General features: G+C 39.4%; 1 protein-coding gene across 7 annotated transcripts in view; it reads right to left on the bottom strand.

The window, feature by feature from the left end:
- The window catches only part of TRPS1 (transcriptional repressor GATA binding 1), a 216,732-nt gene that overhangs the window by 171,658 nt on the left and 31,593 nt on the right, over positions 1-13,481 (bottom strand). For 3 of the 7 annotated variants that reach the window (XM_062627138.1, XM_062627144.1, XM_062627139.1), the window contains exons 2-3: positions 5,547-5,705; positions 1,636-2,564 (exon numbers count right to left, since the gene is read on the bottom strand). In XM_062627138.1, the coding sequence (XP_062483122.1) occupies positions 1,636-2,564; positions 5,547-5,583 (966 nt within the window). In that variant the 5' untranslated portion in view covers positions 5,584-5,705. Of the gene's footprint in view, positions 1-1,635; positions 2,565-5,546; positions 5,706-6,513; positions 6,765-13,481 lie in introns of those variants that run through there. The other 4 variants (XM_062627143.1, XM_062627142.1, XM_062627140.1 and 1 more) reach the window with 3 other exon arrangements.

The raw sequence follows: 13,481 nt of genomic DNA, 5'->3' as shown, positions 1-13,481 counted from the left end.
TGAAAGCAGTGCATAGGAAAAGTGTCCAGCTCACCCTAATCAAGCATAAACTTTCCTATAAATAACTAAGGACCTAACGAAACAATTGTTTGGAGGAAATGAAAGTGTGTTTAGAATCAAATTCCTCTATATGGTATGCCTGAGCTGTTCCAGTTTGAATGTCTTCCTGGCAGCATGGATCAGTTGCTCTAAGATGTTGTCCCTGGAGTCAGCAAACTGAAACTATAGCAGGAAATCCAGGTATTAACATCATAGTATGTGCTAATTATAAACCATCATTTCACATTGACGTTATTCATTTCTAACCTCTTTTAACTAAATCACATATTTGCTTTCTAATCACGGTTTGACAGGAGAGAGTGTCTGACACAAGACAGTGAAGTGATCTTTTAATAAGACAGCGGTTCAAAGATTGCAGCTTTTAGCATAGTAACAACCTTAGTTTAATTTGCTGCTCCATAAAGAAGTGGTAGAGTTTCTGAAAAAAGAGGAAAAGTTTAAATCACTTAAAAAGCTTCGAATTCCTGGCTTGTGTTCCAGTTTCAGTTTCTTACGTGAGGTTAGATGCTAGCCATCTTAATCCACTTTGATTTTATTTTTTTTCCTATAGCTGTGGTCTCAGCAAGCATTACTTAATATTTTTCACCTTCTGCTTTTTATCTTAGCATACTCTGGAGTTTTGTCTGGTGATTACCACCAACTGAGACATCAGGTATGAAAACATACACTTGAAATTGGATGGACATTTGAATTTGGTTTGTATGAAACTTTGTTATTTTGTTGTTTTTTTCTTAAAATATGATATTTTTTATTATAGAATATTGAGCTATCTTACCATATCTCTCAGCTCTCTCATGAGAGGATTTTTTAAAGTAGCATCACTTTTTTTCCCAACTAATTAAATATTGGCTGATAGGCAACTAACAGAGACTCCATGAAAAAGCTTTTGCGTTCACTTTTTCATGGAAAAATGAGTTTTTTTCTTTTTGTTACAGCAGTATCCATAGTTCTTTCCCCAGCTCCTGCTATATCAGAAGATGACTGAGGCAACAGCCCTTGCAAGCTCACTAACGTGAAGCACAGTGTGGATTATTGTTGATTTCTTAAATGTTTTAAATACCCATTGTGTATCTTGTTTTTCTGGCACTAGACAACTTCAGAATTGCCAAGACCTGCCATTTATTTTATCTTAATAAAGAATCAATAAGCCAAATCTTGACTCCCGGCAGCTGATAATTTAGGATTACATTTTTAATTTTCAGCTGCTGTCTTTTGTCTATCTGGATGTTGTTTTTCATTATTATTTGCTCTTTTCTTTCCGTGGCAGCAAATCCTTCAAGTATGATTAGCAATTCAGCAATTTGATGTTTGCTGAATAAGATCTTTTGCTACTGATTACCACAATAACTAAATCATACGCAGAAATACCACTGGTCAAAAAAACAAGTACTCTTCTGCAGTACAAGATGCTCAGCACACCTGTAGAAAGCCTCACTAAAATAGACCAAAAAGGTTCTTAAGGCTTAAGCAAGTTCTATGAAATAGAATCACCTAGGTAGGAGAGGCTTTGCAAATAACTGACTTTGCAGTTGGGAAGGCAGTCAGCAGAAGTGAAGAGGCTGGGAAAATACAAACCTGCACATCGTAAGTCCCATTTAATAAGACAGGCCTCTGGGAATTTATGTCCTGCAGCACCCCTGAAAGCACAGTGCGGTTGACTTTCTGGAAGTCTTTGGAGTGGCTGAACTGCACCATGTTGTGGAGAGCCAAAATTTTAGTGTCAAGCTCAGCATCCTGCCTGGTGCGGTTGTGCAGTCCTAGGTGGTACTTGCGGAAGTGTTTGATGAGATCTGTGGGGTCGTTCCCATAGTAACCGTATCCACAGATGTTACATTTGAAGTCCTGAAGCTCTGGAGACAGAGGCGCCGTATCTGGGTTATCATTTACCAACAAATCTGGTTTGGATTTGTTCAGCCTTAAACCCCCATCTGAAGGCACTTGTGGGTTTTTTGAGGCCATGGGGACCGGGCTTGAGCCTTGGCCATCAGTTTGACCACTTTGCACTTGCGCTGTTTCATCTGAAGCTTTTGGCGACATCTGATGCTCCTCATTTGTCTCCGCTGCATCTCCTGATGGGGTACAGACCACATCTTGGGTGTCATCTGCATCTGATTTTTGAGGAGACTTCAAGGCCTCACAGATTCCCCCAACAGCTGGAGATGAGAAAGCCAGCATATTTCTGTCTGTCACCTCATCATGAGGGAAGGATGGAACATTTCCTCCCTTATTGTGGCTTTCATAATTGAAGCCAGCCTTTTCACTCAGCACTGAGCTTTTCAAGTCCTTTTTAATGCTGGAAGATGGCTCTTGGACATGCATGCAAAGTTCCTCCTTGTTATTTAACTCTGCCGCATCACCCTGGTCAGTGTTTTCTTGCATCTGCTCTGCAGAAAATTCTTTTTTCCTTCCAGACTCTTCACTTTCAGTACCTGTAGACTCAAGGGTCTGTACCTCACCTTCACTAGCAACGTTTCTTAGAGGGGGGTTCTTTTTCCGGACCATATCTACCACAGAAAAAGAAAATAAAAAAAAAAAAAAAAGGCAAAAAAACCCTATAGAATTATTCAAGATATAGAACAGAAAACAAAGCTGGCACTTCTTAAAGCATTCTGAACTATATGAATACATCAACTTTTCAGAAAACTTTTGTCAAACAGGTTTTTAGACTATGCAGAAAACTGGAATTTTACATGTAAAAAAAAACAGCACACTGAAACTGAACTTAACTAAAAAGAAGACTTTAAAGCCTGAAAAAACACTGCCATTAGAGGCAGTTAATTACAGGTTTTGTTATAATTTCAGAAGATAACGGTCTGGCAGAAATAACTCATTTAGAATGCTTCTTTTAAAATACTTTTTTAAAACTAAGGGGAAAAATAATTAAGTCTAATGTTCATATACAGTACAACTACATGTAATGTAGCTCTGCAAAAATACACCTAAACGAAATAATCAGAAGAACTTAAACAAGATATTAGGAAGAAAAAGATTTAGGAGAGTAAGTAACTTCAGGCATCAGAGAAAGTATTTTTCCTAAGCAGGTATCAGTTTCTCTACAGCAAAAGCTCCCCCGTCGTACTGCCCATAAACTTCAAACAGGATTATATGGATATTCTAAAGTCTGCCCCACAGTCCATTTTTCGTGCAATTAGTTCTATTTGCCAAACAAAGAGAAACTAACTTTATTAGGAAACCCATTATCAATAAAACTTTACAGGCCTGGATCCAGACATCTGACATCACTGCATGGCTAAGTCGGGATCTACCCCCGAAAACACCTGGAATCCACATGGATCTAAACAGTCAAACCCTCCTCTGCTCAGTCTTCCTTGCAGACATGGCCACTGCTGCTAAGCCTGCCAGTACACTCTCTGAATCCACTAAAGAAAGCTGAGACAGGACAGCAAGAAGGATCAGAAAGAAAGAGTCTGCCACCAGTGAGTTAGCTGCTATCTTAACATGGGAGATTATGGAAGAACAAGCAATCAAACTATGGAGGTACTAAGCCAAACTTCTCATCTGCTACATATCTTCACCTTCCCCAGTCTACTTAAGAGAAAATACGTATATGAAAATTCCCTGCACTCTCCACTGTGTGGCTCTGGATTTGATATTCACCACCAGCTGGTTTGATCCATTTGTGTTCACATGCTAGCTAGGGGCAGAAGACAGATGTGCTACAACTTTATCTGTGCTCTTATCTTTGCCAATGCTGTCTACAGCAATGGATGGTTCTCTGCCAAACTGTGTGTGGTCCAGTGGCAGCAGGCTGCAGTACCACACATGAGATGTGAGCTGTAGACTCGAGCTTGAGCCACTGTTCCCATGCCTGCCACAGCCGGGCACCTACAGAGGCACTGGAGAGGCTCTACAAAGGGAGGACCACCTGGTGACGCTGGGAGCAGCACTGATGCACTCTAAATGGTGGTGTATCCAGGCCACTCGTGAACTTCTCAAAACAGTACTTTGAAAAGTACGGCTGAGGACAGAGGTTAAAAATAAAAGAACAGGCATCTGTACATACTCTTATTTACATCTGCTCCACATGAAAGGGCACTGTATGTTATGTTGATAAAAACAGACAACTTCTCAGGGGAAGTGTTCAACTTGTGTCTTGGGCTGGCTGTGTTGTCTTTGTGGTTGAGCTGATCCACAGGCAGCATGGGCTACAGTGAGACGGCTTTCACACAGAATGCCAGCTTGTGTTACAGAAATTTTGACACTCCGTGTGGTCTTAATAGGTTTCTTAAACGCCTACTGTGATTCCTTACTGTAGAAGACACACATTCTTGGGAACCAAGTGCCTTCTCTGTAATGTCAACTGCACCTACCAGGATACATACACACTGAATTTTACTTCACCTCCCCCAATAATTCTGAACATGAAGTCACTCAGAACTAACAGAAGAGAAAGATTTCCTGTTGTGGTAAGAGAACTATTACAATGCAGTCAGCCTACTAAAACAACATGCGCACCTATATAATTCAAAGGATAAAGACAGTCCTCAGCCTTTTAGTATTACCGCTTTGCTGTGGGACTTGCGAATGCTCTTGGTTAACACACACTAAAAATATATGTGAGCATTCCTGGCAGGTGTTCAGCTAAGTTTGTATTTTCCTCCTGGTTACACATCCCAAACCATTTTTAAAATAACGTCTGTTTAAATGCAATTCATGGCAGAGGATAGAGAAAGGAGTCTTGACTGCGCAGTGAAGAAAAATCAGAAATCAGGAAAGTAAACATCATGACTGTTACCTCAGTCAAAATTAAACAAGACTAAATGCAATGTTTTAAAATGTTTTTGTTACAGATATTTTTGGCAGATAAGGGAAGTTTAGAAATTTGCTATCTTCATGGCAACTGACAGAAGAGAGTCAGAGAAAAAGACAGGAAAAAATCCGTAAAGCAAAGAAAAGAAAAGTCTGGACAGCATACAGGCTAAATAGACACTACCCCAGATCTAGATGCTTTGGTTCAAATTTTCCTGATGTATTTGTGAGTCTGTGCGCTAACGGAGGGGAAAGGGGGAAGACAAAACATATCTGCCTAATAGAGCTTTTTCATGCAGTATTCTACACTTGGAGAAAGAAAGGAAATAAGATAACCTTGATTTAAATATAAAAACTTTAAGTTGAATTCAAAAGTTTTTTCCCTTCTTTTTTCTTTCAGCTTTTGAAAAATCATCTGACATTTGCTTGATATCCACTCAAGGGGACAGTAAGAAAAGACACAGGGTTGGCTTTTTTTGTCACTGAAATTCCACCACTATCATTTTTTCATAGACATATTATGTAAATAAAACTATATTTGCAATACTCCTAAATCGAAAAAACCATCCCCTAGCAAGTCATAAGTTAGATACAGAAAGAATATAGCCACTCTGAAATTATTATCTCTAAGACAAATAACAGATTGCACAATGTTTTATTGTGTGCCAAGAACGTTTTCAGTTAACAATTTCACTTGAAAAAAATGGATCACATACTTGTAAAATCATACCCAGCATTGACTTCATAAGGCATGTGGCTTTAGAGTGCTTTTTACAATTATTAATTCTATTAGTCAACTAGCAGGCGGGCTAATGCAATTGTCTTAGAAGATGCACGGAAGACACAGAAGACATTTTGAGAGCTGATCTGTATATCTGCAAAACAAAACAAAAAAAGGTTTTCCCTCCTAAATTATGCATTCAAAATATGCTTTTTACTTAAAAACATCATTATGCCTATTGTACATTCACATGCATCTATTAGTGGGCACTATACAGACAGCAGCTGCTGTTCTCTGCTTCCTTCAAATAGGACAAATCCCATAGCTGCCTCCTCCTCAGACAGACACACATGCTCTTACACACACACATACACAAATCTCAGAAGTGATGTTCTCCAAACAAGTTTAAAACAAGTTTAAAGAAAGTGTTGAAAACACTGAATAAATGCTGTAGAAAATGAAAGTGCCTTAAAAAATTCACATATATTAGCAGGCATTGTGCATCATAATGGGCCTGGCCTAATGAGACAGATAATGGAATACAAATAGCTGGTTCACATCCAGACTCTGCCATCAGCAACTGGAAGTCATCATCTGCTGGCTGCCTCATGCTCCACTTGAAACAAATTTCGTGGTGCTACTTTTGTTGTTAGTGGGCAAATTCCCACATCTCAAAAATGCCATCACAATAATAAGCACGTTTGCTTGGTAAAGAGGCCAAGTGATGAACAGCCATTGGGACTGAACTACCTTTTCGTCACTGGAAATGGTGATCTTCCCAAAATAAAAGAATTACTAAGCCTGATATGAATGAAAAGATTTCTTGAGCTGAGGGAACCCTGGATAAGGTCCAGGTTGCAGAACTTGTCTTTGAGGTCCATAACCCAGGATTTAATGTCTAATTTTCATTACACTGAAATTACCATTAAACTATGTGGGGTTTGTATTTATTTCTTTATTACCTGATACGATCACTCTCAGCTACTTTAAAGTGGAAATCATACTAATAGCTATATATAGTTTCCATCAAAACCAGCCAAGGTTATTCTACACGATTCATGCATCTGCAAGATAATTGTTCTCATTGAACTTTTCTGCTCAACAATCACTCATATCAGTTTATCCCTGGAAGCAAAAAGTGGAAACTTCTACTAAAATCAGTTTTTAATTCAGGATAATGAATTACCATGGTACTACAGTAGTTCATTAAAAAAAAAAAAAAAAACCTAATTCTGATAATCAATAGTTTCTTATTCGTGGTGAAGATAATGGCTAATTACCTACTGATCATCAGCTCCTGCAATGGGTCATTGCTGTTGCTCACTACTTTTATTGAATGTGATGACTTGTCATCAAAGCCTATTGCAACAGTATGGCTGTTGCCGTGGGCTTGCACTGCAGGTTTAGGTTAGATCTTAGTCATAAACTCTTTTCAGCAGAATAATACTTTAGAAAGATGTCTGAATTTTGTTAGATGCCAGTGGCTGCTTTTTAGACATGTAGATGCACAAGCAGATGAGCTCAGTCAAGGGTCTGTGAAAACTGTGATATCAGTCAGCAGGCTCAAGTAGGACCTCTTTGTTAAGGGATAGTAAAATTAATACTTTTACACTCTATATTACACCCACACACAGACATATAATGCACATATGGCGCTTAAACATCAATTATTTTGCCAGAATAATGCAGCAAAAAAAAATCATTAACTCTCAGTGTCTCAGCTTAATATATGTCTAATACTTACCTATCTCACAGGAGTGTTGTGAGGCTTAATTAATTAGTGACTGTAAAGCACTTTGTGATCCTCTAATGAAAGGTGCTACATAGCACAAAGTATTATTAAAATCATTAGGACCACAAAAAAGCCCTGTGGAATTCCAGCCTACACTGTCTGTTGGGGTTGGGAGTGATCTTATTATTAAAAGGCGACCGTCAGACTAATTTTCATAATTTTTTCAAGATCTCTTTTTTTTTCCTCCCTTTGCTGTTGTGATAGCATGTTAGTAGCTAGAAATTTAATCTTATCATCTTAATAACATACACTCATGTAGTTTATTACTGCAGGGCTAAAGAAGAGAACAGGGCTTTTGGCACTCATCTGGCTTTCCCTTTTAAGAAAAAAAATAAAAATAAAAATTGAGAGACATATTTTGACACCTTCCCACACTCCACCCCACCAGGACAGCCGATCATATGAGATGGCAGGATACTCACTAGAGCTGCATGGGAAAATACTGCTGTGGTTTTCATTTCTCCCTCCTTTTTTTTCCCCTTTTCTTTCACATACAAAAAAAAAAAAAAAAGGCACAAAACAAACCCCAGCTTATTACACATAAATAGGCTACAAAGACTGTCTGCTTTCTTTATATAAAAAAAACCTCAAGCGTTCAAAGTGTCGGCTTCTATTAAACACACACAGTCCTAACCGATCTGGAGCCTTCTTCCCACTCTCCATGTAAGAGCTGAGCAGCTGTAAGGCACACGAGCTCCTGTCCTGAGAGTGTGAATTTCTGGGAAACCATCTACACAGCAGGCTTCATCCTGGGAAGCCACCCTGCACCCAGCCCTCTGCCACAGCCCACACTGCCAGGCTGGTCTGGACCTGTGCTGAGCACAGCCAGAGAGCCAGCAAGCTAATTAGGACAGCCCATGGTTCAAAGACCTGTATGTTTGATAATTTAAGCATTTTCAAAAAGTAATAATACTAATAATGTGTAAATACACTGGAAACGCCATGCAAAATTGCTGCCTTCGCTGGTAATTAGATTATATCAGATGCAAACTACCCCCAGACTCAGCCACAGTGGTATAGGACTGGCTAAAGCTCCCCTCTTTCCACCTTCCGTCATGGATACTTGAACAGTAAAATGACAGCAAAGAGTTGTGTACAGCTTCACCCCCCCACCATCTCTAGCCAGGAGACAGAGCTAGAGGCAGCCACACATGATGCTTCTCTCCCAGCTTTGCTTGTGGTTCTCAGAGAAGACTGTCAGAAAACAACCAACGCATGGTCCTCACCCCTCTCTGCTGTGAAGGGAAGGCAAGAACAGCCTCTTTTGTGCAAGGAAATCAAGAACTGGGCCGTAAACCATGGGAGGGCAGAATAAGCTTAATGACAAGCAACTCCCTCTTCAACAAGACCACCTCCTCCCCATTTGGAACCAGCATATTCAGACATATCATACAAGACAGGGGACTTCTTGGCTCTAAGCAAGTGACAAATTAATTTCAAAGGACCTTTAAAACTATAGATGTTTTTCTACCAGCCCTAAAACGGCATGGCCACATTCTCCTGCCCAAGACTGCTTAAGAGTAAAACATGCCTCCTCGTATCAGTAAAATTTGGCAGGATCAGACATTGTATTTGATCAAAATCTAGCTCCTTGATATTCTGCACTCTGTATGTTCCACTGAAATGATGATAGCTTCATCAGTCTAGAAGATGCAAGGAGAAAACCATGCCTTATATGTAATTCCGGTAGATCAGTATTATAGCAAAACACTGTTGTTTTTCATCTCCTCTCTTCCTCTTTTGCATTTTCAGACTCTTCAGTTTGGTCCCTGATCACCAATTTGCCAAGAGCTTTCTGCAATTTTTTTTTCCACAAAATTTACAACAAAGAGACAAGTGAAAAAAAAAAGCTGCAGTCTGTTCAAGCTTGCTCCTTTCCATTTACATTTACTTTCCCAACATTAATCCTTCGCAAATCTCTAAAGGTGTACTTTCGGACATCTTAAATCCTGTTCAGCTACAAAGTGCTATCACCTTCAAACAACTCTCATCAAATAAATCTCTTATTAATTTAAATCAAATTAATTCAAAATGATCTTTTCTATCACCATATGCTTCAGAGCACAGCACGCATTAGTAGTCATCTAGCCGCTGGAATAAATCTAACCTTTTCCTATGGGTATAAAACAGACACTTGGTCATTTCAGAGAGTCTAGGAGTAGCATTTCGAAATAGATGGTTTGAGCCTACTTCCAGGCACACTTATTTCACTTAAAGCTCACTACCGGGGTAATCATGCAGACACTTTCAGGAGAAACTGAAGTCAAAAGGTGATTTGTCTGGAGAGGCAACACAGGGTGGAATATTATAGTATCATGCAACCAAAATGAAGAACTCTAAAATAGTTTTTATTCCAGGGTACCTGAGCATGGCAGTTTGCTGCTCTGCATTTCTGACTCGCCTGCTGTGGAGAGCTTGCTCCTACCAGACCTCCACTGCTACCCATCCAGGATGGGGGAGCCCAAGAAGGCAAAGATTTGCTTTGCTCTGGCTTTCAATCAAGCATCTAAAAATACTCTGTGAACATGACAACCTGGTAAACCTCAATGAAGCTTGTGAAACAGGCAAATTAATATCACTGCCATTTTACAGATGGAATTACCTACAGAGAGATGCAAAAATCAAGCTGTTCAAGGTGATGTGCAGGCAGCACTTCTAGCTACTGACTGAACCTGGTTTCTTTTGATGTCCAGACCCATATCCCTCTCCTGCATGTATTTCAGCAGGGAAAGCATCACCCTAGCACTTGGCAAAAGGCCAAGATCCTGCAATTTAATAAGGTACAGAAAGAACACCTCATGCGAAAGTCTAAATGCTCCAATATATCATGACAGTTATGGGATATAACCTGACATTTTATTTGTATGTAAATTAGTGTCCAAAACAGCATAAAAAGGCCACACTTTCAGAGAATATTGTGCCTTTGCTTCTCTGTTCTGCATTCACCTAAAATCAGCTTTGTGTATTAAAAGTAGTTTAATTTTTATGTATTGATGCTGCTTTGCATGCTCCCCAATCTGTTGTGATTGCACCACAGAGAGAACCCAGCCTGATTTGCTTACTGCAATAAAATAACCGGCTTCTGCCAGGACTGACGCCTCCTATGAGAACCCTGCCATCCTCACTGAATCTTCTGGTTATTCCATTAATTTCCTGTTGTTAAACTTTATAGGATTGTAGAACATTCTCTATTAGATGAGACCAGAGGTCCATTTAGTCTGGTGTTCTGCCCTGGAGAGCAGCCAAGAGCAGATCCTTCAAAGAAGGTTCAACTGCCTTTGGACAGATAGAGAATCACCTCCTCTGTGAAAAATAAATTGCTCCTAATCCTCAATACTTAGACCATGGCATACTTTCTGAAGAGTAAGAGGGTTTATAGCCCTTAATTATCTCTCATGTTCTACAATTTGTCATTAAATAAGTCTGTATATCCAACTGTATATCCACTTTCCAATGAAAGTGTCCAATATTTGTATAACATTGTGATGATCCTGGTTATCAGTGATATCTTGTAGCTCTCTCTTTACAATCCAATTACGAACTAAAAAAGAGCAAATACTTTAAGCAATTTGAATTTTCTTCTTGTCAATGAAGTAGAGTTTCACCTGTCTTGTACTAGTGGGAACTGAAGATCTAGGCTGGGGCACACCTATCACATCCCCTCTATTGAGCCTGTCTTTAGGGTAAATAACCACTGTCTTTCTAAACTCTTCTAGTAGGTGTGGCGATCTCATATGTTTCAATTTCTTTTCAGCCTGAGTAAACTCAGTGCTCTTTGTAATCCAAATGTCCTTTGAAGACAATGGGAGTTTAGGGTTTGCAAATGACTCAGAACTGAATCCCAGTTGAGTGCATTGGCAGAGGCAATTACAGTGCTGCCTTGAGATGAAGAGTGAGGAATGAAGGTGACCTCCCGGCTCCTAGGCAAGAGCAATCAGGTATGGATGCAAGAAGTGACTCATCTGTTCTTTTGCATTAACAATACTTATCCTATTTCCCTTGAAGCTAATGGCAAAAGCCCCACTGACTTTGAGAGGAGGGAGACAGATGTACTGCTGCTTTCTGCCAGGTGAGGCCTGTGATAGGATAGAAAAGCATCAAAGTTCCCTTGCCCCAAACTTCAGTCAAATGGAACCAAAAATTATTTGGAAGAAGAAGAGCAGATGGTTTTGGCTAGCATTTCAGAAAAGTTCAAATAAATTTGTTTCCAAGTAGAGAGAAAAAACAGCAAAAAAAAAAACAACAACAGCAAAAAAAAAAAAAAAACCACCACTTGAAACAGGGTTGAAATTTCAGCTGGATCAAAACTAAAACGAGGGAAGAAGGTAGAAGTCTATAGCCTGGACCTGAATCATCACCGGAGAGGGCATTATTGTAGCACTTTTCCCGAAAGACTAGAAGCAAAATGAACATGAGTTTGCAAAAATGTCCTTTTTTTTTTTTTTAAGAAAAAAATTGGCAAGGGTTTCCAGACACAAGTTACACAGGTAAGAAAGGGCAAGCAAGGGCAACAGGAGTTGAGCCCACGTACATCAAAGTAGACTTTGGCTTTGGGTACCTATCCAGACTGAGCCTTCAAAGGTTTTCGAATGTTGCCCTGTTGTTTAGCTAGAATCTTGTCTAAGCTTGCTCAGGAGAACCCACATTCAGAAGTATGGGAGAAGGGAAAAAGAACACACACTTTCCAAACTGTGATTTCAAAACAAAACAAAAACATGTAAATCTACATGCTGCAGGGTAATACTGGTAAGCGTGGCTAGCTATTGTTGCTCCATGCATTTCAATTTCCATATATTAGCATTCATTGCTGACATTATTAAATCCAAAGTTATTTGGATGCTTTGATCAGCAAATTGAATTTTGAGTCTCTATATGCTGTACCTATATTCACGTAAAGTTTACAAAACTATTATGTTTCCTTATTCTAACTCTTCCCCCCACATGCTGTGAGTTTCCATTTATCCCACAGCCATACATTCCAAACACAGATTATTTTATTTAGTAATATATTCAAGAATTTAGATAAAAAGAAAAGCAATGGAAAATCTTTGGCAATCTCTACATAAACAGTTTCTATACATTTGGGTTGAATCATCCAGTAAGCTCTCATCTTGATATGCCTGTGACAAATAAAACTTTCATCACCAATACACCCTCTTGACTTGGAGGTCAGGGTACAAGGAGATCTGTATTACAAAAATTTCTTATGCCTTTTACGGCTATCAGAAAAATTAACATGCCATTAAACATAAGCATGTCAGAGTTTTGGCACTGATTTTCCACTCGGCACAAATAACCCCACTCTCCATTGTGAATGGGAGAGAAACAACAGCAGTGGCAACCACAACAAAAGAGTGGATTGTGTGTTGCCTACATAGAACAGAAAGCTGTGCCTATTCAAGAAATCTTGGCCATTTGTCAGAAATTAGAGAACTGATGTTGGAGCCCAATATTAGTTCCAGCCAAAGCAGTGGTGAATTACCTTGCCTTTGGAATCATCCCGATTAACTAGGAAAGACTGTTGCAGCACGTATCATATAGTCCTCATGCAGGCTCAGAAACACGAAGCCACTTTCTTAACACAACTAAAATGGGGGGGGTGGTGTTAGGAGGAGATCAAACCCAAAGCAAATGCAAATGGATTCACTGTGAGTAGTTTGTCTATTATTTGCCCTTTTTATCTCTTATTTATGTTTCTTTTTAAGCTGAGGAATGAAGTGAAATGCCAATGAGAAAGCCACACTTATAATGCCTCCACCATAGTGATTTGTTATGAAAATGCTTTGAAACAGAGAAGCATTTTTCAGATAGCCGTAAGAATCAAATGCACATACTCTCTGAGGAATATAATTTGTTTTACCCATTTCAGTTCTGGTTGGTAATGGGGAAGGAGGGCACAGAGTAAAGAGACTCCTTGAGACTGCTGATGTGGCTTTGAAGCAGCTTCATGTAGCGAGGGCTGGCATTCCTTTAAAACTGGCAAAAGGTGCCAGCGTCAGCCTGTTGACTGCTGGATGAATATATATAGTGCAAATAATGCTGTTCTTGAATCAGTTTTTGCCCAACTCCCACATAAACTTTCCATGGGAAAATCTCATAATGCCTGCATAAGTGATTTTATGAATCTAGCTTTTAGCT

This window comes from Pezoporus occidentalis, unplaced genomic scaffold (assembly GCF_034315485.1).
Source record: "Pezoporus occidentalis ecotype Australia unplaced genomic scaffold, CSIRO_AGI_Poc_V1 ctg3, whole genome shotgun sequence".
NCBI lineage: Eukaryota > Metazoa > Chordata > Aves > Psittaciformes > Psittacidae > Pezoporus > Pezoporus occidentalis.
This window is presented reverse-complemented; position numbering and strand designations above follow the sequence as displayed.